The 26,718-nt window shown below is 45.7% G+C and overlaps 1 protein-coding gene across 1 annotated transcript; it reads right to left on the bottom strand.

Moving 5' to 3' along the window:
- Window positions 1-282: 282 nt before the first annotated feature.
- LOC106565597 (fidgetin) lies at window positions 283-25,032 on the bottom strand. Its single transcript, XM_014132901.2, has 3 exons — window positions 24,855-25,032; window positions 23,525-23,739; window positions 283-2,422 (listed from the first exon to the last, which is right to left on the bottom strand). Exons 2-3 carry the CDS (start codon window positions 23,547-23,549, stop codon window positions 1,263-1,265), a joined length of 1,185 nt encoding a protein of 394 aa, XP_013988376.1. The 5' UTR covers window positions 23,550-23,739; window positions 24,855-25,032; the 3' UTR covers window positions 283-1,262.
- Window positions 25,033-26,718: the final 1,686 nt, after the last annotated feature.

Raw genomic sequence — 26,718 nt, 5'->3', positions numbered from 1 at the left:
TGCTAACATTGGTGGCCCTAAAAGCTCTGAGTTCGCTGAAGTTTACAGTATATGTGTATTACTACAAAGCCATGACTCCATTATAGCATCCATAAAGCTCCCTACAAACACCTTAAGGTAATACATTCATTCTTATGTTTTAATTCTGAGGCAACAATAACATTCCTGAGTATTCAATAACAAGACTACATATATTTCTTTTAAAAAGGCGAAAAGTAAACAAAAATGCATACATAAAAAAGAATACTGTCAGATTTAGGATTATAAGAATAGTACAGCATCTGTATGAAAACGACACATTTGGGAAATGCATTAGTTTGATAGTGCACTGCTTATAAGATGCTGTGTTAAAATGTGCATTCACTCTCCAGCTCACTCTCTCAAGTATGTTTCTACTTAACCATTTCTCTCTTTCAGCAGGTTTACGTATCTGAATGTATTGATAAAACTGCATGTAGCACTCCGTAATGAGATTAGATGTATGAGAGCGATTGAATGTGAAATTAACAAAAAGAGAAAGAGTGACTGAAACAAAACAAAACAAGCATGGGAGGGAAAACGTGGAGAGTGAGCTAAGGTAGTGATGAAAGGTAGAGGATGGGTAGAAAAAAGAGAGAACTGAGAAACCGGGAAAAAGGGAATGGGTGAGAGGGGGGACATTTGTTTCCAAGCGAGGTATATGGAGGCACCAAGCCTCAGAAGAGACGTGATTGTGCTGGAGGTGTCAAGTTATTAAAATACACCACAAGAATGTTCTTCTCTACATTTTGGTTTGAGAGGATATGATTCTTATGGTGCTTGAGGGGGTATTGCAGTCAAAGGCCCTTTTCATATCAAGCGGCCACTCTAATTAAGAGAGCAACTCATCAAAAAAACACTTTCTGCCATAGTGGCAGATTGAAAAATAAATTGGATCCTGAGAGAAGCAGTAGGTAATCCATTCAGACAGACAGTGCTAAATCAGGCAATGTAGAACCCTCCCTCCCCATACCACCAACACCCACATCCAACCCACACCCCTACAGGACAAAGTGCCCCTTGACTCTTTGGAGAAAATCAAATAATTCAAATTGTAAAGATGTAAGAGGAGGATACAAGTCATTTGCCATTTTCTCTCCTGACTGGTTAGATCACATGACCTTTCTTTGCAATATCCAACGATTGTTTTCCCCCAGTTATTGGCTGAGTAAGTACTCTACTTGGTTTTCAAATGCCAATACAACGGAGGGACCCCCAGAGAGCTGTCTTCTCAAGTGCCTGACCTAGCGTCCTCCAGTGGGGTCCTCAGATCGTGCACGTGACGCAGGCGTCTTCATGGCCAGCCTCTGATGGGGAAAGCCGTGTTCCCCTCCTCCCCTGCTCTCCCCACCTAGGCCTGAGGGGCAGTACTCCCTCTGCCCACCATAAGGAGGCAACACCAGTTGCTTGCCAGGCTTGTAGGCCTGGCCTTCTGAGCCCGCCATGGCGTAGTCATTGCCGTGGTTCTTGCTGTGGCCATTTCCATGGACGTTGCCATACTTCCTGTACTGCGAGCCATCCCCCTCTCCTTCTCCCTCCTCCCCCTCTTCCACCATCTCAAAGGCCTTGCGTTTCAGTGGCCCTCCTGTTTCAGAGCCGGCCCGTAGGCTGTGACTGGAGTGTCCAAAGCTGCTCCCCACCACGGTGGACCGGGGTGTCAAGGAGGTGGAGGTGCTCAGCCCAGAGGGGAGGTAGGAGGCACTGGGGTGGCTGTAGCCAGATGCCAGGCTGGTTTGGGGGTGGGGGTAGCAGCCTGGCAGGTAGTTGTAGACTGGATTGTTAAGGTTGTAGCTGGTCACCAAGGTGGGGGTGGTATGCAGAGAGTGTAGAGAGGCTGGAGGAAGTGCTGAGCCTGTCTGGGGGTAGTATCCAGAGGAGAGGTAGCTGCTGTTGTAGGAGGGTGGGTAGTCCTGAGAGGGGGGGCCATTACAGGAGCCACTGCTGCTATATCCGGGATCAGAGGTCAAGTTACTGCTCACTACCGTCACACTGCCCGTGCCAGTGAGGCCCACTGATACTGAGCCCACTTTGGCCCCTGCACCCAGGGCCTCCAGCCCAGAGTAACACTCCATTCCCTGCCCCAGGGACCAGGGCTCAGCCTCGGTCTTCAGGAAAGACCCAGGCTCTGAGTATGCCCCTGGGGCAGGTCTCTCGTAGGGCAACTCCAGGCCTGTGTACTTCTCGGCATAGTGTTTTAACAAGGAGGAGGCAGTGAGGGCCGAGATGTCATCACTGGCCCAGGGGTAGCCGGCTGCAGGGGTGTAACCGCAGCGACCTGCGGTGGCGTAGGGATCGTGTTTGTGGACGGAGGGAGGGGAGGTTGTGGAGGACACATCTAGGTGCTGCTCAGGCCACTGGGACAGGGGGGCCATGTGCTCCGGAGACCAGTGCATTTTCAACAGACCTACAGATACAGAGAGAGGACCGAGAGAGAGCATGGTTATTCACCACATATTACTTTTTAACCTTTCAGTCCAGAGCAGACATAACTGCAGATTTTCAGGTTGTTCAGAGAACCATACCACATTGGTAATACACTAACTACATTCAAACAGATTGAGTTTATAAAATACAACATAGTTCCACTTTACTCTAGGTTTCATGGAGATTGTACCTCTTTCTCACTTGAAAACCCCAGGAGGTAAGGTTTTCTAAATAACCATTACAGTCCCGCAGACCATCGGAGCCTAATCCATTATAATGTATTTTCTTAGCAGTCCCATTTCTCCCCAGTGGCTCACACTGCTCCTACAGTTCTACTTGTGGAGGGGACCTAGTGCTCTGAGCTCCTCCATGCCGTGTTGTTACGAACAACACAGCCCCTGGCCTTGTCCCCACAGCGATAAGCCCGCTCCCTTCTGCCTCGCTCTCTCTCACTGGGACCATTGTTGTCCCTCTGTACAGGGCTCTGTGTGTGTGAGACCCCCACTCCACTCACTCACTCTAACACACACACACACACACACACACACACACACACACACACACACACACACACACACACACACACACACACACACTCACACACACACACACACACTGGTGCAGTGTGTTCCACTGGGGCAGTGGTCGACCATTCTTTTTGATTGACTTTACAGGCTCTGTCTTTGGGCAGGCATTAGGCTGACATTCCAGGCATTGTAGAGCATTATTAAACTGTCCCGACCCTTTGAGCCTAGACCTGAGGGGCTACAACAGAACTGAGAGAGAGGGGAAGAGGGAGAGAGAAATAAGGGAAAGAGAGGGAGAGAAAGGTGGAGACAGAGTGAGGGGAGAGAGCGAAAGCAAAGAGAAACATGGGGTTGTTCACATGCTTTCCCCAATCCTAGTCAGTAGCATGGTGGTGAGGGTTTATTGTCTCAGTGTTGCGTTTGTTTACAATACAACTCTAGAGCACCTGGGGCCTACACCAGACTGTCTGATCTCTCCACAAACACACAAGTGCATACGCACGCGCACACTAACACACTAACACACTCCCTCTGTGTGTGTGGTTTAGTCACACATTGACCAGGACCACCAGATGGGCCGCTAAACGATCCACATGTTGATCCCTAAATGAAATGATCACTCAGTCCCATAATCCCACTCATCCAATCCAGAGATCCCAGGTCGCCCTGGCTGAGTCTCCCAGCCCCTCCCCAGCCAAGTCCCAATCCCCCCTGGAAATGTCTCTGTGAAATCCCCCCGATGCTCCAGGGAATTCCAGCCAGTCATGGGACTGTCCCTGTCCCCAGCTCAAAAACAAACACACCACTTCTGGCACAGAGTCGATAAACCCTTGGTAAAAATTGCACTCCTAAGGGAAATAATAAACACAATCTACACAGACACATCTATACTAGTGTACATACAAAAGCTTACAAAAAGGGACTTCAAGAGAAACACATAAACATAAGCAGAAACAGTCTGAGACACACACTGCCCCACACATGAAGGGGTCGTTCCATGAAAAGAGCACTTTTTGCATCCCTTTGATATTTTAAGGAGATATTGTGCACCAATATTGAATTTGATAAAACGTACTTAAATAGTACTTTAAAGTACTTTTACTTAAGTAGTTTTGGAGGGTATTTGTATTTTACTATTTATATTTGACAACTTTTTAACTCCACTAGATTCCTAAAGACAATAATATACGTTTTACTCCATACATTTTCTCTGACACCCAAAAATACTCGTTACATTTGGAATGCTTAGCAGCACAGGAAAATAGTCAAATTCACACACTTATCAAGAGAACATCCCTGGTCCTCCCTACTGCCTCTGATCTGGTGGACTCACAAAACATTTGTAAAGATGCTTGAGTGTTGGAGTGTGCCCCTGGCTATCCGTACATTTCCAAAACAAGAAAATTGTGCAGTCTGGTTTTCTTAAAGCAGGGTTTCCCAAAATCAGTCCTCGGGACCCAAAGGCGTGCATGTTTAGATTTTTGCCCTAGCACTACACAGCTGATTCAAATAATCAACTAATCATCAAGCTTTGATAATTTGAATCAGCTGTGCTGTGTTAAGGCAAAAAGTAAAACATGTAGCCCTTGGGGTCCTGAGGACCATGTATGGGAAACGCTGGCTTAAAGGAATGTGAAATTATTTATACTTTTACTTTTTAAGTATATTTGAGAAATTACATTTACTTTGATACTTAAGTAACATCAAATACTTTTAGACTTTTACTCAAGTATTATTTTACTGAGTGACTCACTTTTACATTAGTAATTATCTATAAAAATGATTTAGAGTCTAAGATGTTGGGGAGGGAGTTTGCTAAGCTGACATATGGAATTGTTTTAAGATGGTCATGCTATGTATCATTTAGCTATTTGATTTAGAATTTTAGGACTCCTTTAGGTATCCCCAAAAATTATCAAAAAATTGTGGGGGACAAAATGTTGATTTTGGTCTTTACTACTAAAGCCCATAGAAACTCATTGAATAACATATTCATAAATGGCAAAAAGGACAGTCAAAAAAATTATCATAATTCTAAATCTAAGAGATATAAAAAACTCTGGTGGATTGAGACGCAGATATCTCTATTGACAGATTTTAATGCAGATTTTCTTTGTTATGTAACTTAGACTGACTCACCGGTATGTCATTTGATTCTAAGGGGTTAAGGTATTTTTACTTTTACTCTAGTATGACAATTAGGTTATTTTTCCCCCACTGAATGAAGTGCCCTTTGATATAGACCCCCCCCAAATGTTGTTAATCAGATTTGTTTTATATGAATAAAGACTTTCTGATGTGCCACAATTCAGCATTTTGACATGTCCCTCTGTGCACCCTCTGTGAATTTAAGATTTTAACCAACTTAACCCAAATATTTCTCCAACTTTTCACCATCATTGTAAATATTTTGTTGCTTTGACGAAGTCATTTCGTAAGATTATTTATTTGATGTGATGTGATGCAATGCATGTCCCTCATTTTAAGGTCAACCCTGTCAGTGAACTGAACTCTCATTTTAATGTGGTGAAACTATTCCTTTTTAAATAATATTTTCAAAAGAAATAGTGAACATCTAATAGTCAAATCATAGTGTATGTCACGACACCTACGGAAGGTGGTGCCCCTCCTTGCCCGGGCGGTGCTCGGCGGTCGTCGTCGCCGGCCTACTAGCTGCCACCAATCCTCTGTTTCACGTTCTGTTAGTTAGGTCTAGGATAGGCACGCACCTGTTTTGTATTAGTTGTTAATGGGGGGGGTATTTAGGCTAGCTAGGTACGGTTGTGTTTTGTGCGGGATTGTTTTTGTCAGGGCTCATGTTTGGAAGTGAGGGTCTGTGTTTTCCTCTGCCAGTGTTTTACGCAGAGTTTATATTGGGCTGCGTCCCTGCATTATGTTTGGAGAGGGTGGTGCGTTTTATTTATACGCCCTGCCCGACCGTGCTTGTAGTTTTTTTGTGTGGATATATTAAAGAAGTATTCACGGAATCATCTGTCTCCTGCACTTGACTCTACCTCTCCTGCTTCCTTGAGCCACACCTTTTGACAGAATCCCGCACCAGTAAGAAAATGGAGTCAGCAGGAGCTTCAGCGCCAGCCCCGTCCATGGAAGAGAGGGTTGCTCAACACTCCACCCTCCTCCACCGTCTGGGTACCGCCATGGACCAGGTGCTGGCGCGCCTGGAGAGATGGGACCGAAGCGCTTCCGGCCCCACTGACCAGGCGGTTCAACAGCCGGCACCCCAACCAGCACACACAGCACCCAGTACCAGCGGGGTTAAACTCGACCCCCCCCCAGGGAGTACGATGGCACGGTCGCTGGGTGTAAGGGGTTCCTACTCCAGCTGGAGTTATACCTGGCGAATGTCCGTCCTCCTCCCTCGGGGGAGGAGAGTGTCAGCATCCTCATCTCGTGTCTCACGGGTAGAGCCCTGGTATGGGCCAACGCCGTTTGGGACAGTCCGGACTCAGCCAGGGACAACTACCTGGAGTTCACCTGCCGCTTCCAGGCAGTGTTTGATCATCCCCCGGAGGGGAGAGCGGCGGGGGAGCGGCTGTTCCACCTGAGACAGGAGACGAGGAGCGCGCAGGACTTTGCTCTTGAGTTCCGGACACTGGCCGCTGGAGCGGGGTGGAATGAGAGGGCCCTTATAGATCACTACTGGTGTAGTTTGAGGGAGGATGTCTGCCGGGAGTTAGCCTGTAGGGACACGACCATCACCCTGGACCAGGTGATTGACCTGTCTATCCGTTTGGACAATCGCTGGCCGCCCGCGGGCGTCCGAACCGGGCCCTGCTCATTCCACCTCCCAGCCCTCCTGCTCCCACGCTGCAGCCAGGAAGACCGGAGGGGAAGCCCTCTCCTGTACCGCCTGTGGTCGCAGAGGACACACTGTGGACCGGTGCTGGAGGAGCTCACCCGGGAGTCTAGAGGGCAGGTAGAGCGCTTCTTTGACACCTCAGGTGAGTCAGCACCAGCCTCACCCAGACCCCCCTGTCAGTCACAGGTATGCGTTAGTGTTCTTTCCCTCTTTTTCCCCTCACTCCCGGCTTAAGGCGCTAGTCGATTCAGACGCGGCAGGGAGTTTTCTGGATTGTGTGGTCGCCGCTAAGTTAGGGATTCCCTTGGTTCAGCTGGACCAACCCTTCCCTGTGCACGCCTTAGACAGTCGACCACTAGCGTCAGGGCTGGTCAGGGAGGTCACCATGCCACTGGTCATGGTAATGTGGGGGGGTCATGAGAAGAGTATCAGTCTCTTCCTCATTGATTCCCCGGCGTTTCCGGTGGTACTAGGGATCCCCTGGCTAGCCACTCACAACCCTAAGATTTCATGGAGACAGAGGGCTCTTAAGGGGTGGTCAAAGGAGTGCTTGGGCAGATGCATAAGAGTTTCCGTCGGTGCGACTACGGTGGAGAGTCTAGACCAAGTCTCTACCGTGCACATTCCCTCAGAGTATGCCGATTTGGCTATCACCTTCAGTAAAACGAAGGCGACCCAATTACCACCTCATCGACGAGGAGACTGTGCGATAAACCTCCAGGTAGGCGCTGCACTTCCCGTAGTCACGTGTATCCCCTGTCTCAGGAGGAGACAGTGGCTATGGAGACATACGTCACTGAATCCTTGAGGCAGGGATACATTCGCCCATCTAACTCACCCATCTCCTCGAGCTTCTTTTTTTGTGAAGAAGAAGGAGGGGGATCTGCGCCCGTGAATTGACTATAGAGGTCTAAATTCCATCACGGTGGGTTTCAGTTACCCGCTACCTCTCATCGCCTCGGCGGTAGAGTCATTTCACGGGGCGCGCTTCTTCATGAAATTAGATGTCAGGAGTGCATACAATCTGGTGCGTATCCGAGGGGGGGACGAGTGGAAAACTGCATTTAGTACCACATCTGGCCATTATGAGTACCTCGTCATGCCGTATGGGTTAAAGAATGCTCCCGCCGTCTTCCAATCCTTTGTGGACAAGATTCTCCGGGACCTGCTCGGTCAGGGTGTGGTGGTGTACTGGTGGAGCATGACCTATACGTCAAGGCTGAGAAATGTGAGCTCTCCAAGCCAGCCGTCTCTTTCCTGGGATATCGCATTTCCACATCCGGGGTGGTGATGGAATGTGACCGCATTTTGGCCGTGCGTAATTGGCCGACTCCCACCACGGTGAAGGAGGTGCAGCGGTTCTTGGGGTTTGCCAATTACTTTCGGAGGTTTATCTGGGGCTTTGGGCAGGTAGTGGCTCCCATCACCTCACTGATGAAGGGGGGCCCCGGTGCGGCTGCGGTGGTCGGCGGAGGCAGACAGGGCCTTTAGCCGTCTGAAAGCTCTGTTCACCGATGCTCTGGTGCTGGCCCATCCGGATCCCTCTTTGCCATTCATAGTAGAGGTGGATGCGTCCGAGCTGTGCTATCACAATGCTCGGGCACGCCACCGAAGCTTCGCCCCTGCGCTTTCTTCTCTAAGAAGTTGAGTCCGGCAGAGCGTAACTATGATGTGGGGGACAGGGAGTTGCTGGCTGTGGTAAGAGCCCTGAAGATGTGGAGACATTGGCTTGAGGGGGCGCGTCACCTTTTTCTCATCTGGACCGACTACCGTAACCTGGAGTACATCCGGGCGGCGAGGAGACTGAACCCTTGTCAAGCCAGGTGGACGATGTTCTTTGCGAGATTTCAGTTCACAATCTCGTACATCCCAGTTTCCCGGAACACTAAGGCCGACGCACTCTCGTCTCCATGACACCGAGGAACGGTCCACCGATCCCACCCCCATACTTCCAGCCTCCTGCCTGGTGGCACCGGTGGTCTGGGAGGTGGATGCGGATATCGAACGGGCGTTACGGGCGGAACCTACTCCTCCTCAGTGTCCCGTAAGTACGTCCCACTCGCTGTCCACGATCGGTTGATTTGGTGGGCGCACATGCTACCCTCCTCGGGTCACCCAGGGATTGAGCGTACGGTGCGTAGTCTTAGTGGGAAATACTGGTGGCCCACCTTGGGGAAGGATGTGAGGTGCTATGTCTCCTCTTGTTCGGTGTGTGCCCAGAGTAAGGCTCCTAGGCACTTGCCTAGAGGGAAATTACAGCCCCTCCTGGTTCCGCAGCGACCATGGTCCCACCTGGCGGTGGATTTCCTCACCAATCTCCCGCCGTCCCAGGGCAACACCGCGATCCTGGTCGTTGTGGACCGGTTCTCTAAGTCCTGCCGTCTGCTCCCTTTACCCGGTCTTCCTACAGCCCTGCAGACCGCGGAAGCTCTATTCACCCACGTCTTCCGGCACTACGGGGTCCCCAGTTCACGTCCCGGGTGTGGCGTGCATTTATGGAGCGACTGGGGGTCTCGGTCAGTTTGACCTCAGGGTTCCACCCCAAAAGTAATGGGCAGGTAGAGAGGATAAACCAGGATGTGGGCAGGTTTCTGCGGTCCTACTGCCGGGACCGGCCAGGGGAGTGGGCGAGGTTCGTGCCGTGGGCCGAGTTAGCTCAGAACTCTCTTCGCCACTCCTCGACCAACCTGTCACCTTTCCAATGTGTGTTGGGTTATCAGCTGGTCCTGGGGCCCTGGCATCAGAGCCAGACAGAGGCCCCTGCGGTGGAGGACTGGGTCCAGCGCTTGAGGGAGACCTGGAACGCCTCCAGGAATCACTGGAACGGGCCAGGGGACAACAAAAAAAGAGCGTAGACCGTCACCACAGTGAGGCCCCAGTGTTTGCCCCAGGGGAGAGAGTCTGGCTCTCAACCCGGAACCTGGCCCTCTGCCTGCCCTGCCGGAAACTGGGTCCGCGGTTTGTAGGGCCATTTAAAGTCCTGAGGAGAATAAACGAGGTGTGTTACAGGTTACAACTTCCTCCTTATTATCATATTAACCCCTCGTTTCATGTGTCTCTCCTCAGGCCGGTAGTAGATGGTCCGCTGCAGTTCGATGATGTGCTGGAGGTCCCTCCGCTCCCCCTGGACATCGAGGGGCCCCCGGCGTATACAGTCCGGTCCATCTTGGACTCCAGACACCGGGTGAGGGGTCTGCAGTACCTCGTGGACTGGGAGGGGTACGGCCCGGAGGAGAGGTGCTGGGTACCGGTGGGGGACATATTGGACCCAACGCTAATCCGGGAGTTCCACAGCCTCCACCCGGATCGCCCTGCGCCTCGCCCTCCGGGGCGTCCTCGAGGCTGGCGTCGGCGCGCTGCAGGAGCCACGCGTCAGGGGGGGTGGTTTCCCTCCTCGCCCGGGCGGCGCTCGGCGGTCGTCGTCGCCGGCCTGTTAGTTAGGTCTAGGATAGGCATGCACCTGTTTTGTATTAGTTGTTAGTGGGGGGGGGTTATTTAGGCTAGCTAGATAGGTTTGTGTTCTGTGCGGGATTGTTTTTGTCAGGGCTCATGTTTGGAAGTGAGGGTCTGTGTTTTCCTCTACCATTGTTTTACGCAGAGTTTATATTGGGCTGCGTCCCTGCGTTATGTTTGGAGAGGGTGGTGCGTTTTATTTATACGCCCTGCCCGACCGTGCTTGTATTTTTTTCGTGTGGATATATTAAATACGTATTCACGGAATCATCTGTCTCCTGCGCTTGACTCTACCTCTCCTGCTTCCTTGCGCCACACCTTGTGACAGTGTAAAAGAATGTGAGCTGGTTCTACACTTTTTGGACATTTCTCTGGTCTTTTGTGTTGAAAAACTGAGCTGGCCGAGCACAACACGTCACCACTGTTACCAGTAGATAGACAAGCTAGAAATGTTTTAACCTGTTATGGCTAGGGGGCAGTATTTTCACGGCCGGATAAAAAACGTACCCGATTTAATCTGATTATTACTCCTGCCCAGAAACTAGAATATGCATATAATTATTAGCTTTGGATAGAAAACACTCCAAAGTTTCTAAAACTGTTTGAATGGTGTCTGTGAGTTTAACAGAACTCATATGGCAGGCCAAAACCTGAGAAGATTCCATGCAGGAAGTGGCCTGTCTGACAAGTTGTGTTTCATCTTGGCTCTTTTTATTGAAGACTGAGGATCTTTGCTATAACGTGACACTTCCTACGGCTCCCATAGGCTCTCAGAGCCCGGGAAAAAGCTGAACGATATCGAGGCAGCTTCTGGCTGAAACACTTTATCGCCTTTGGCAAGTGGCCGATCAGAGTACTATGGGCTTAGGCGCGTGCCCGAGTCGACCCCATGCTTTATTTTCCTTCGTCTGTTTACCTAAACGCAGATTCCCGGTCGGAATATTATCGCTTTTTTATGACAAAAATGGCATAAAAATTGATTTTAAACAGCGGTTGACATGCTTCGAAGTACGGTAATGGAATATTTAGAATTTTTTTGTCACGAATTGCGCCATGCTCGTCACCCTTATTTACCCTTTCGGATAGTGTCTTGAACGCACGAACAAAACGCTGCTATTTGGATATAACTATGGATTATTTTGAACCAAACCAACATTTGATATTGAAGTAGAAGTCCTGGGAGTGCATTCTGACGAAGACAGCAAAGGTAATAACATTTTTCTTATAGTAAATCTGACTTTGGTGAGTGCTAAACTTGCTGGGTGTCTAAATAGCTAGCCCTGTGATGCCGGGCTATCTACTTAGAATATTGCAAAATGTGCTTTCACCGAAAAGCTATTTTAAAATCGGACATATCGAGTGCATAGAGGAGTTCTGTATCTATAATTCTTAAAATAATTGTTCTGCTTTTTGTGAACGTTTATCGTGAGTAATTTAGTAAATTCACCGGCAGTGTTCGGTGGGAATGCTAGTCACATGCTAGTCACATGCTAATGTAAAAAGCTGTTTTTTGATATAAATATGAACTTGATTGAACAAAACATGCATGTATTGTATAACATAATGTCCTAGGGTTGTCATCTGATGAAGATCATCAAAGGTTAGTGCTACATTTAGTTTTTGCATTTTTGAGGAATTTGAATAACGCGCCACGGGATTACACTGGCTGTTGAGTAGGTGGGACGCAAGCGTCCCACCTAGCCCATAGAGGATAACATAATGTCCTAGGAGTGTCATCTGATGAAGATCATCAAAGGTTAGTGCTGCATTTAGCTGTGGTTTTGTTTTTTGTGACATTATATGCTAGCTTGAAAAATGGGTGTCTGATTATTTCTGTCTGGGTACTCTGCTGACATAATCTAATGTTTTGCTTTCGCTGTAAAGCCTTTTTGAAATCGGACAGTGTGGTTAGATAAAGGAGAGTCTTGTCTTTAAAATGGTGTAAAATAGTCATATGTTTGAAAAATTGAAGTTTTGGGATTTTTGAGGAATTTGTAATTCGCGCCACGCCTATCATTGGATATTGGAGCAGGTGTTTCGCTAGCGGAACGTCTAGATGTAAGATTAACAATTGTGAAGCTTGACTTCAATTGACCCTCCCTGTTGTACACAAGCTTCCATTCCCACTCTAACAAGGGGATTTATTGCTGATTTAAGATTAAATCTCCAACCCTGTTGCAGTCAACCATGTTATCGTCAACCCTGTCCCTTTATTTGGAACTTAATTGGCACTTACTGTTGTCCTTTTTTTTCTCAAATTAATCTCTTAAAATTAGAAAACTATTTTTTTACTAAGTTGAACATATGTTCATGACAAAATGTTACAATTGGTTGAATTTGTGTGAGTGCACATGCATGTCTATGTTTACAGTAGTATTGATTCATAAAGGAGGGTGAGGAGATTTCAGACAAGATTAGGGAAAAACAGTGAGTATATAACACAGCCATCTGTATCAGATGATGTATGGGGAGTAGGGCATGGAGAAGAGGGGTGTGTTCGCTCCCCTAACCCTAATCTGGTCCCCCTTCCTCAGGGCTTAGAAGGGCACCTCTCATGGGTAAATCCTATCTGCAAGCTTACCAGGAGACTGAGATGATGAGAATGATGAGGTATAAGACGGCCTTACAGCCATGCATCTCATAATGTTTTTTTAATCATCATGTATGGGTGTTTTTGTTTATTATCATCTCTGTTGTTTTCCTTTTGTTGGAGGTTTATTCCTGTTTGTGATGTTGTGAGTCCTCAAAATCAGCGGTCCCCAACCTTTTTTGGGCCACGGACCGGTTTAATGTCAGACAATATTTTCATGGACCGGCCTTTAAGGTGTGGCGGATAAATACACAAAATAAAATGATACGACCGGCATAAAAACGGTGGTATTTTTTAAATATAATAATAAACGTGAATCCACTGTGTACTCGTATGCAACTTTGTTAGCAGCATCCTCGTAACATCGCACCAACAACATAACATGAGTAACATCCTCTCTGCCCACTAACACTCTCTGGTCGCTATGGTAATGTTTAAACATGCCTTAAAAATAAGATACAACACAAAAACAAATATAAAGTGCATGAAAAATACAACTCACCATAACGCTAAATCAGTGGGAGCCCTGAGCTTGTTTCTCTGCAACGAGACGGTCCCATCTAGGGGTAATGGGAGACAATGACACCCGAAGTGTGTTGCTTATGTCCAGTTTACACCGTCATTTTGTTTTGGTTGCTGTCACTGCAGAAAATCCCGCTTCACACAAATAGGATGTCGGAAATGGCAACAGTGTTTTCAGTGCTGTTGTGGCGATCTCAGGGTATTCTGCCGTGACTTTAATCCAGAACACCGGCAGAGTTGTTGTCTCGAACATACTTTTAAGGCCGCCGTCATTTGCGATGTCCAGCAGTTGATCTTCTTCTTGCATAGACATGCTGGATTCACCTGGTTTGTCGACAAATGGGTCGCGGATCTATTCCTTGGCAGTTCGTGGGTCTTTGTGGTTGGGAAGTAGCGCTAAAACTCTTTTAAAAGCAAAGACAGGTGATCGTGCACCAGCTGGGACAATGAAGGCTCCGGCTCAGTCTCTTCCAAAATCCCCGCGAATGTTTAAAACATGTCAAATATACCTCTGTTCACGCGCCGTCCCCACAAATCCAGTTTGGCTTTAAATGCAGCTACTTTATCTGCCAACTTGAAGACAGTTGTCATTTTCCCCTGAAGTGACCGATTGAGTTCATTGAACAGGTTGAATATGTCGCACAAGTAAGCGAGTTTTGCGACCCATTCCTCGTCACTGAAATGTGCTGCCAGCAGTGACTTTTTTCTGAGAGAAATCTCTGCAGCGGCTCTTGTAATTTAAACACTCTGGCCAGCGATCTTCCTCGGGATAACCATCTTATTTCTGTGTATAAGAGAAGGTGTCTGTGCTCTGCGTTCATCTCCTCACAAAGCTGCTCGAACAGGCGCAAGTTAAGGGCTAGGGGGCAGTATTGAGAATTTTGAAAAAAATATGTGCCCATTTTTAACCTGTTGGGGATAGGGGGCAGTATTTGCACGGCCGGATAAAAAACGTACCCGATTTAATCTGGTTATTACTACTGCCCAGAAACTAGAATATGCATATAATTATTGGCTTTGGATAGAAAACACCCTAAAGTTTCTAAAACTGTTTGAATGGTGTCTGTGAGTATAACAGAACTCATATGGCAGGCAAACACCTGAGAAGATTCCTTACAGGAAGTGGCCTGTCTGACCATTTCTTGGGCTTCTACACTCTCTTTATTGAAAACTGAGGATCTCTGCTGTAACGTGACACTTCCTACGGCTCCCATAGGCTCTCAGAAGGCGGCAAACCGGTGAATGATGTCTTTGCAGGCCCTGGCTGAAAAACATTAGCGCATTTGGATAGTGGTCTATCAGAGGACAATGAGACTGAGGCGCGTGCACGAGGCGACACCATGTTTTTATTTTTTCGTCTTTGAACTAAAACAGGGTTTCCCGGTCGGAATATTATCGCTTTTTTACGAGAAAAATTGCATAAAAATTGATTTTAAACAGCGGTTGACATGCTTCGAAGTACGGTAATGGAATATTTAGAATTTTTTGTCACGAAACGCCTCGGGCGCGTCACCCTTCGTCACCCTTCGGATAGTGCCTTGAATGCACGAACAAAACAGAGGATATTTGAACATAACTATGGATTATTTTGAACCAAACCAACATTTGTTATTGAAGTAGAAGTCCTGAGAGTGCATTCTGACGAAGAACAGCAAAGGTAATCAAATTTCTCTAATAGTAAATCGGAGTTTGGTGAGGGCCAAACTTGGTGGGGTTCAAAATAGCTAGCCATGATGGCTGGGCTATCTACTCAGAATATTGCAAAATGTGCTTTTGCCGAAAAGTTTTTTTAAAATCGGACATAGCGATTGCATAAAGGAGTTCTGTATCTATAATTCTTAAAATAATTGTTATGTTTTTTGTGAACGTTTATCGTGAGTAATTTAGTAAATTCACCGGAAGTTTGTGGGGGGTATGCTAGTTCTGAACGTCACATGCTAATGTAAAAAGCTGGGTTTTGATATAAATATGAACTTGATTGAACAAAACATGCATGTATTGTATAACATAATGTCCTAGGTGTGTCATCTGATGAAGATCATCAAAGGTTAGTGCTGCATTTAGCTGTCTTCTGGGTTTTTGTGACATTATATGCTAGCTTGAAAAATGGGTGTCTGATTATTTCTAGCTGGGTACTCTGCTGACATAATCTAATGTTTTGCTTTCGTTGTAAAGCCTTTTTGAAATCGGACAGTGTGGTTAGATTAACGAGAGTCTTGTCTTTAAAATGGTGTAAAATAGTCATATGTTTGAGAAATTGAAGTAATAGCATTTCTAAGGTATTTGAATAACGCGCCACGGGATTCCACTGGCTGTTGAGTAGGTGGGACGATTTCGTCCCACATACCCTAGAGAGGTTAACTGCCTCCTACACCAACTCAGAAGCTAGGATATGCATATTATTAACAGATTTGGATAGAAAACACTCCTGATTTTCTAAAACTGTTTGAATGGTGTCTGTAAGTATAACAGAACTCATATGGCAGTCAAAACCCTGAGACAAATTCTAACAGGAAGTGGATATCTGATGTGTTGAATTACTTTTAAGCCTATGCCATTGAAACACACAGGGACTTATTAATCATTGAGCACTTCCTACGCCATCCACTAGATTTGAACAATCTTTACAAAGTGGTTTGAGTCTACTGTGAAAACTGACCGAACGAGAGGCTTGGAAAGTTGGTCATAAGCGGATGGCCTATACTACTCTGGTGCGCGAGTGCATGTTTGGGTACTCTCGTTCCAATACGTTTTAAAAGAGAATGCAATCGTCCGCCTTGAATATTATTGAAGTTCTGATTGAAAAAGGCCCTAATGATTTATGCTATACAATGTTTGACATGTTTGAACGAATGTAAATATATATTTTTCCCTCTTTGGTGAAGACAAGACCGGCGGGCGACGTTCATGTTTTTGAGTAGCCTACAGGACGCGCTAACAACACAGAGCTTTTTGGACATAAATTATGAGCTTTTTCGAACAAAACTACATTTGTTATGGACCTGGTATCCCTGGAAGTGCCTTCTGATGAAGATAATCAAAGGTAAGGGAATATTTACATAGTATTTTTGATTTTAGATCTCTCCAACATGGCGCCTAGTCTGTATCGCCAAGCCTATTTTTCTGAGCACAGCACCTCGTTTATTGCAAAGTGTGATTTCCCAGTAAAGTTATTTTTAAATCTGGCAATACGGTTGCGTTCACGAGATGTTAATCTATAATTCTTTGAATGACAATATAATATTTTACCAATGGTTTCGAATAGTAATTATTTAATTTGTTGTGCTGATTGACTGGCGGTATTGGAGGGAAAATATTTTCTCAACATCAACGCCATTGTAAAATGCTGTTTTTGGATATAAATATGAACTTGATAGAACAAAAAATGCATGTATTGTCTAACATAATGTCCTAGGAGTGTCATCTGATGAAGATTGTCAAAGGTTAGTGCATAATTTTAGCTGGTTTTCTGCTTTTGGTGACGCCTGTCTTTGCACTGATAAAACATTACACATAGCTATTTTCAATGTACTGTCCTAACATAATCTAACTTTATGCTTTCACCGTAAAGCCTTTTTGAAATCGGACAACGTGGTTAGATTAAGGAGATGTTTATCTTTTAAAGGGTGTAAGATAGTTGTATGTTTGAGAAATTTTAATTATGACATTTCATTGTTTTCAAATTTGGCGCCCTTGATATTTCACCTGCTGTTGATAGGGTGTACCAGGGGTGGGACGCTTGGTCTCCAAGTGCAGGGTGCTTGGTCTCCAAGTGGCGAAGCAGTTTTGAAGGCTTCATTGCCTCATTAGAGAGCCGGTCGCCGCATATTATGCAGAGCGGGCTTGGTGCGCGGGAATCACCTGTCGCGATAAATCCATATTTTAAGTATGACTCCTGGTATTGTCTGTTAAATGCAGCTCGCTTTTTCTTGGAAGTCGTAGGCTCTTCTGTCTCCTCACTGGGCCTTTTCCGCTTTGCAAAGAAACTTTCCAAAGACGTTTGTTTTTTACTCATTTTGCTAGCTTGTGGGTTTAATTTTAGCGGCAACGTATCACGTGACCGAGACAAGCGTCAAGAGTGAGTCATAGACGGATGTAACAGAGGGAATCCGGACATTTTTCAAAATAAAACATCGTTCAGACTCAGATAATAAATAAAACGGAAATAATGTAAGTTATTTATTCTTTCTCTGCGGCCCGGTACCAAATGACCCACGGACAGGTACCGAAAATAATGTAAGTTATTTATTCTTTCTCTGCGGCCCGGTACCAAATGACCCACGGACCGGTACCGGCAGATACATGATGTGTAACTCAATTGTTTGCGATTGTTTATAGCTCAAAATTGTTTCAAGCCACTAGTTCCAAATACTGCCACCCGCGTGCATCGCATGCATCTAACAGTTTACTAAACTCTGGTTCTATAATCACCTCCTTATTCTGTACTAAGAGTTCCGACTTTGGACCTAACTCTCACTAGATGTTTTGACTGTGTGGATGAGTCATGTTGGGCGACTGAGATTGGAGGGGCATGTTTGTGCATATGTATGTGTGTGGCATACGTGTCAACACTGTCGTGTGGGCCCCAAAATGAGACAGCTGTTTTGAGCAGAGGGGCCTTCTCTCTCTGTGTCCAGCCTGTCCCTCAGCTCCTATTGTCCCCCCACGTCCCCTAACAAAGCCACGGGACCCCATTGTCTGACAGCAAATCCTATAAGAGCCCAAACATCTCACTAATTCAGACCACCAGCTCCATATATCCACCAGCAGTACTGACAGCTTACAAGGCGTGTGTGTGGTGCATGACTGCACATGTGTAATGAGTATTCCCAACAGGATAGTGGCTCCTGAAATCTGAGACCTGGAAGAAGTGAGCTAGAGTTAACCACCCTTATCCATCCACCACACACATGCCACACACATATATGCGCACACACACACATGCACCACGCTCCTCCTTCTTCTCCCCAGGGGTCAAGTGCTACCCTAACTCTACACCCCAGCTTTTGTTTTCCTGCCTTCAGGATGAAGGCCCTCACATGGATCCAACACGCCTCGAAGGACCAGGAAGCCAGTAAAACAGAATGATTGTGTGCCTGTGTGTGTGCGCGCCTGCATTAGTGTGTGTGCCTGCACAACGAATAGGGAAAAGGGGGCTTGTAAACAAGAGCTTGATCAATCCAATCAGAGGATGGCCAGTATGTGGACCCCCCCCACCTCCTCCTTCAACACCATCCACTCTGTCCAGTTCTGTGAGAGAAAGCAGCTTTGTCTCGCTGGACTGGTCGTAATTACATAGCCAGGTGGAGAGACAATTTAGCTTCTGCGCTGATCTCTCTCTCTCTCTCTCTCTCTCTCTCTCTTTACCTACCGTCAACCACCAACAAGGGCCAGTGTCCAAATTACCATTCCACAGCCAGCATAGACCATATGTGCTGTTCAAGTGTTGTGTTCCCTAGATCTCACAATAACGCAAATCAGTAGTACCATTAACACTGGAGAGACCAAACCCATTGGCATGTCTGATCTTACTAATTTTCTTATTTGTTATACACACTCTTATTTAGTTCTGCTCAACAATGAATCATGTGATCAGTTAACATATGGGCCAGAGTTTGTGCATGCATGTCATGCCCTGACCGTAGAGATCCTTATTATTCTCTATGTTTGATTAGGTCAGGGTGTGACTCGGGTGGGGAAGTCTATGTTTTTTCTTTCTTTGTTTTTGGGCCAGTGTGGTTCCTAATCAGAGGCAGCTGTCTAACGTTGTCTCTGATTGGGAATCATACTTATGCAGCCTGTTTTCCACCTGTGTTTGTGGGAGGTTGTTTTCTGTTTAGCATTCTGAGCCTGACAGAACTGTTCACTTTCGTTTTGTTTCTTTTGGTTATTCTTGTTTGAGTGTTTTCTTGAAAAAATTATCATGAACACTTACCACGCTGCGCTTTGGTCCACTTCTCCTTCGAACGACGAGCGTTACAACGCATTTGATCTGTGTGACCAGAAGAGCTGCTGGTGTGAATTATATCTCCTTCTTGGTAGTGGTCCACTGCACGGTCAGTGTGAGCAATTAAGGGTTAATTAGATGAATAACGGAGAGAGGGAGGCGGGGAGGGGACATGGGCATGGGATTTGGAGTGTTTGCAAGGCATCAGAGGCACTGATAGATTGGACTGGATAATTTTCCCTAAGGGTAGGTAGCCTGACCACTCCAAAATCACTATTACTCAGTAACAATACACAAAGACTTCATTGCACACACATACTGTTGCTGAGAAAGTTGAATTGTGTTGTGTTTGACTGAGATACGCAGATAGGTCTGTGCGAAGACCAGGATGTTTGAGCATGCCGTGCAGGCCTGCCAAGCGGCAAGAGAGAGAATCCTGCAGATGACTTAGGCTATTGGAATGTATGGAATTCAGAGAGAGAGAGAGAGAGAGGGCTCTCTATCAGCTGCTCACACAGTATTCGTAAGTATTAATTTAAGCCATATCTGGATCAGTACGGAACGCATCAGATAACCAATGGGACATTAAACTCTTCCATTCCATTCTCTCCCTTTCTACCTTCCCTCTCCTCCCCTCCTGTTCCCCCTCTCTCTCTTTCCCTCCCTCAGACCTGTACTAACGTGTGTCCATGCCCTGCGTGGTTTAGGACACCCCTCCCCCACACTCGGTCTCTTTCAGCTCACACACTCATGTGGCCGGAGCTGCCTTGCCTCTTTGCTCATTGTGTCCACGCATATATCACTCTGCAGCTGACCAGTCCATCTGCCCTTCTCTCTCTCCCACCTCTGTCTCTAAATCCCCATCCTTATACTATTTCTCCATAAACATAGTCCTCTTTTTCCCTTCCTCCTTTCTTTGGGTTACTCTCTGCCTGCCCTTGGCTGTTTCTCCATGCATTCCTCTGTGTGGAATGGCTAAACGGTCACTCTGATCTTGCTGTTGGCTACAGACTGAACAAACTACATCATTGCAGGCCAGGGCTCTATAAGCCTTTACCACCTAATGAGGACCTTAAATCAACTGGACTCAAATGTGCTTAATGAGCTGTCATGAACACTATGGTGGCCTGATGTGTGTGTGTGTGTGTGTGTGTGTGTGTGTGTGTGTGTGTGTGTGTGTGTGTGTGTGTGTGTGTGTGTGTGTGTGTGTGTGTGTGTGTGTGTGTGTGTGTGTGTGTGTAACAGAGAGAGAGAGTGTCTGTGTGTGCATGTGAATCCCTCCACACCACTCTAATTAGAGCTCATTTACACCCCGACACTAATGACCTGACTCTTATTCACAGAACTACTTCACCCCAAGCAACTGTTTAGCTACGATCCACAAAAAGTATTCACTACCATGTTTTTATCACACAATCCTAATTATGACGTGTGTGTGTGTGTGTGTGTGTGTGTGTGTGTGTGTGTGTGTGTGTGTGTGTGTGTGTGTGTGTGTGTGTGTGTGTGTGTGTGTGTGTGTGTGTGTGTGTGTGTGTGTGAGAAAGTTTCTCTATGGGGAGAAATATAACACAGAAGTGTGAGTCTTTCCAAAAGCAGGTATGTTACAGACGTATGCTAAACAAACTCATCGCAGACAAGACACAAGGCATGTGTGTTCACACAATTCACTTCTTCTTTTCAAAACCCCCCCAAATAAAATTTTAGGCTCCAATAGAGATATTGCCTATAGTAGCGGTCCTGCTAGTACACAGAGGTAGGTAAGGTGTGTGTGTCCCTAATGTATTATTCAAATCATGTTAGGGTGGTAATCCTGTTAAACCTTCTCTTAATCAATAACATCAGTCAATATGAGCATATTCATTAGCTTGTCTTAGAGACCCCTCATGCAAAGCACACATGCATGTTGAAGCATAACAATCTATCTACCCAGCTATCACCAAAAATACACATCTATTTATGGGAATGCATTACTAAAAACAATAACAAGCTAGAAATGTGTCCGAAGAAAAGAATTAACATCCAAAACACACAACATAATGTACGCAGAGCCAATTCATTCTTTGGTTTAGTTTAACACCAAGGAATATCTAAGGATATGATGGCAGAGTCCAAGGGTGCTAAATTTACTCTCTCCGTGTGGATAAAGCGCTAAAATTATATAACGAGGAGGGACTGCTCACTGTGACATAATCAGTCCCCCACTGTACCGGCACACTTCAATTACATGGAGGATAGAGGATAGATAGAATATTCTCTACCCCAATAGATTGGACAGCAAGATCATTGTTGCACTGACTATACGCACACACACTGGACTCTACCCACACACTCCCACAAACTTACATTGACATCCTAACACACACACACACACACACACACACACACACACACACACACACACACACACACACACACACACACACACACACACACACACACACACACACACACACAGTGCATTTGGGAAAGTATTCAGACCCCTTGACTTTTTCCACATTTTGTTATGTTACAGCCTTATTCTGAATTGATTCAGAAATCTCCACACAATATCCCGTAATGAAAAAGTAAAAACAGGTTTTAAGAAATGTTTGCAAAAAAAAGACACCATATTTACATAAGAATTCAGATGCTTTGATATGAGACTCGAAATTGAGCTCAGGTGCATCCTGTTTCCATTGATCATCCTTCAGATGTTTCTACAACTTTATTGGAGTCCACCTGTGGTAAACACAATTGATTGGGCATGATTTGGAAAGGCACACACCTGTCTATATAAAATCCCACAGTTGACAGTGTATGTCAGAGCAAAAACCAAGCCATGAGGTCGAAGGAATTTTCTGTAGAGCTCCGAGACAGGATTGTTTCGAGGCACAGATCTAAGAACCCGATGGTCACTTTGACAGAGCTCTAGAGTTCCTCTGTGGAGATGGGAGAACCTTCCTGAAGGACAACCATCTCTGCAGCACTCCACCAATCAGTCCTTTATATTACAGTGGCCAGAAGGAAGCCACTCCTCAGTAAAAGGCACATGGCAGCCCACTTGGAGTTTGCCAAAAGGCACCTAAAGTCTCTCAGACCATGAGAAACAAGATTCTCTGGTCTGATGAAACCAAGATTGAACTCTCAGACTGGGGTGAAGATTCACCTTCCAACAGGACAATGACACTAAACACACATGACGCCAAGACAACACAGGAGTGGCTTCGGGACAAGTCTCTGAATGTCCTTGAATGGCCCAGCCAGAGCCTGGACTTGAATCCAATCGAACATCTCTGTAGAGACCTGAAAATAGCTGTGCAGCAACGCTCCCCATCCAACCTGACAGAGCGTGAGAGGATCTGTAGAGAAGAATGGGAGAAACTGCCCAAATACAGGTGTGCCAAGCTTGTAGCGTCATACCCAAAAAGACTTGAGGCTGTAATCACTGCTAAAGGTGCTTCAACAAAGTACTGAGTAAAGGGTCTGAATACTTATGTAAATGTAATATTTCATTTTTTTATTTTTAATATATTAGCAAACATTTCTAAAAACTTGTTTTTGTTTTGTCATTATCGGGTATTGTGTGTAGATTGATGAGGGGGGAAACACTATTAAATCCATTTTAGAATAAGGTTGTAAAGTAACAAAATATAGAAAAAGTCACGGTTCTGAATACTTTCCGAAGGCACTGTATATGTACATAGCTACCTCAATTACCTTGTACCCCTGCCCATTGACTGGTACTCCCTGTACATAGCCAAGTGACTTTTACTCATGATGGTTTTTGTTATTCACTGTATTTATGCCGCATGCCACTATTTCAAATTGTTTTAAACTCTGCATTGTTGGACACCCTAAGTCTACACCTGTTGTTTACAAAGCATGTGAGAAATACTAATTTATTGGATTTGTTTAAAACTAGCCTTAAACACGCTGGTGGTCGCCATTCAGAAATAGAGAGAGAAAGAGCAAGAGAGCCAGAGAGAAAGAGACAGCAACTCAGCTCTTTCTTTAAAATTCCTCAATGTGAAGCACAGAGAAGAGAGACTCAGCTGTTAGAGTTATTATTCCCTCTCCAATATCTCCTTTCCCAGCTCCCTCCCTCACTTCCCCTTTTCCACTGGCCGCAGGAGAAATGTCCAGGACTGAGTGTCAAGACTGAGAAAGACAACCATGTTAGCGCATGCACATGCGCGTGCACACACACACAGTGTACCCCCCATCCGCTCCATACACACACTTACTGTGAGGGGTGACAGGACTGAGCATTCTGCCGCCCTGCTCCCTGGTAAAGATTAGAGGACTGAGTCCACTCAGTGTTGGTGGAAGCGGGGACACACGTTACACTTTCTGCTGCTGGCTGGTCCCGCGCTGCTGGCCATCTGAGTGGGTCTGTTAGTGTTTGTTGTCATACACCACTCCATTGCTAGCCTCAGTACCCTCCACTACACACTGACGACTGGAAAGGAGAGAGAGCAGTGAGTTAGATAGCGCTGGAAAAATATAACACACCAATATGTACGTAATCACATAAAACTTGAAACATCAAAAAGCTGTATTCACTCTCTGGCTATATGTTCCCATTGAAGTGACCCAAATGCAAAGACTTATTCTCCTCCACAAGCGCGTTCATGCTCACTCACTACCACTTGCTCACTCTAACCCCCTAGGTCACTAGCTCACTTGGTTAGCCACTTGTTCACTCACATGCAAAAGTATTTACAGACCAGAAAAACAATTGTCAGAAGCACTTATTACTAATGCTAATACATATTTACTATGACTGAAAGGAATAATGTAATTGAGAGTAAAATCATCTAAAACGTGTAAAACCTTAATATTTCCGTACACATTAGGTCTATTATTGGAAAATGATGTTTTTTTTGATAAGCTAACGGGAATGGGAGTACTCTTCAGGAAAGGCATGTGCACAATCAAAACCAAACAATATATAGTGTTGCTCACAGTCTGAGTGTTTGTGTAACAGCGGTGCTAAACACTCTGACAGAAAGGGAACAGTTTCTGCCCTTAGACCATAAAACCACAATATCAACATCAGAAGAAAAATTACTAAAGAGTATCCAATCCTCTGGACCAATCCACATGTCCACACACTCACACAGTTACACACCAAAAAGAACCATCAGATCTTTGCACTTTGTCAAGTGTTGACGAATGCAGCTGTGTTATTACCATATAAAGCAAAAATGCAGGAAACAGGATGAAAATATGAAGATAACTGAGGAATTTGAGTATTAGAGATTATCAACATTTAAATAATAGACACATGGTAGACAAGAAAAAATGTAAATAAGGATTGAGAGAGTGGATTTTTTTTTAGATTTCTATCAGAGGACATAAATATCTAAATTCAACAGCAGGTTTAGAGAGGAAGAAATAAAGGGATATCACAAAACCAGATACGGGAGAGAAAGAGAAGAGAAAAGCAGAAAAGAATAGGAATGTGAAGTGCAGAGTGAGAGAAGAAAAACAGAACATAGATAGAAAAAGCAGGAAAATGAAAGAAACAGAAGGAAAGGAAGATAAAACTCTAAAACAAAATCCAGTCCTTACCTGCTCATGCTTGTATTTCCTTGATATGATGCATCCTATGTGGAAGCCAATAGAATAACCCACACGGTAAGGCAGTGTAGAGCAGTGGTGTGTATGGCCATCCCTCTTTTTCACTTCTGGGACCCTAACCTTCTCTCTCTGCTCTCCCACCCTCTCCCTCCCTTAGTGACAACAGAGCAGCACATGCATCCCCTCCCCCATCCACTCCTTCCCTTCCCTTCCCCTCTCCCTCCCTCTCTTTTGTTAAAACTATTTAAGCAGGAAGGGAGAGGGAAAAAAGTGACCAATCATACCATGTCAGAGAGGTGTGTGTGTGTGTGTGTGTGCGTGTCTGCGTGTGCATGTGTAAAAAAGAGAGGATTGGTGTTTTCTAATTGTGACTTGTGCACTATTGAACACACATTCATCATACATACTGTAGATGCATGCATGCATGCATGCACACAGGCACATGCATACAGGCGGCTGAAAGGTGCTGAATTTTCTCCTTCAGCGCTCACATAGGAAGTTGAGTATATGACTTATTGATTATAACATTGATCTAAGCATTGATGTAATGTTGGGAGTGAAACAACTCCCCATGTCAATGACTAATACCTAACATTCCCCCTGCACATACAGTAAGTGTACAACACATTAGGAACACCTTCCTAATATTGAGTTGTACCTCCCACCCCTTTTTCCCTCAGAACATCCTCAATTTGTCGGGGCATGGACTCTACAAGGTGTCAAAATCATTCCACAGGGATGCTGGCCCATGTTGACTTCAATGCATCCCACAGTTGTGTCAAGTTGGATGGATGTCCTTTGGGTGGTGGACCATTGTTAATACACATGGGAAACTGTTGCGCGTGAAAAACCCACCAGTTTTCCAGTTCTTGACACACTCAAACCAGTGCGCCTGGCACTTACTACCATACCCCGTTCAAAGGCACTTCAATCTTTCGTCTTGCCCATTTACCCTCTGAATGGCACACATACACCAACACTCTGATGTCATCAGAGTGTGCAACTGATCACTGTATGCTGGAAACACTTGGTTTGTTATTTTAACTAAAACATAACCAATCTTTGTTAAACATGAATACCAAACTTGTTTTTGCATGGATCCCGCAACGTGGTTAGCTTTTACGGCGTTCACATGTTGGATGCATCTCCGTCTTGTCGTTTGTCGTTATCCGACTGGCCGGTGTTTTGCCCGGAGTTCGTTCGCCAGGGGAGAAATCTCCTGTCTCTCCTCCCCCATCTGATAGCGAAGGAGCACAGCAAGAGGAGCATGGCAATCAACGATGGTCGCATGTCACGAGCCGTGGAACTCGAAGACAGCGGCCTCCGGTAAAACAGTCTACATTCCCAACGAGAGGCCCGGAGCGGATACAAACAACAAATAGTTTCGCCACCTTGGAGCCTGATCTTCCTGCACCATCGTTGCTGAGGATACCTGTTTCTGCGGCCGCTGTGCCTACCATCTGTCAGAGGCCTACACCATCCTGTGAAGTGTGGGAGTGGACGGATTTCCTCGTCCTTCTCACAAGCTGTGATTTTGGGCAGCCCTATGGTAAGAAATGTGACTGTTCCTGGTGCAAAAACAACGTCCCATCCCGGGGCTCGAGTAAATTACATTACTAAGCTGCTCCCGAATGTATTACGCCAGGATATGGACATTAATTCTACCGTAGTACATGTGGGTTTTATTGACATAATGAATGACAGCTTTGAAAAGTCTAAACTGGATTTCAAAGAGCTGACTGACTCTCTGCTAAACACTAATAAAAGACCCATCATATCTGGCCCTGTGCCCTCTCTGAATCGTGGCATTGAACACTTTAACAGGATTCTTTCTCTTCACAACTGGCTACGTGAT

Source organism: Salmo salar, chromosome ssa12, assembly GCF_905237065.1.
Source record: "Salmo salar chromosome ssa12, Ssal_v3.1, whole genome shotgun sequence".
NCBI lineage: Eukaryota > Metazoa > Chordata > Actinopteri > Salmoniformes > Salmonidae > Salmo > Salmo salar.
This window is presented reverse-complemented; position numbering and strand designations above follow the sequence as displayed.

What these genes read in the sequence shown, in the direction of transcription:
- LOC106565597 (XM_014132901.2), bottom strand. Translation starts at nt 23,549, where the DNA reads ATGCTCAGTCCTGTCACCCCTCACA. An exon ending in CAGTCCTGTCACCCCTCACA is followed by an intron (nt 2,423 to 23,524) that starts GTAAGTGTGTGT and finishes CTGTATCTGTAG; the next exon opens with GTCTGTTGAAAATGCACTGG.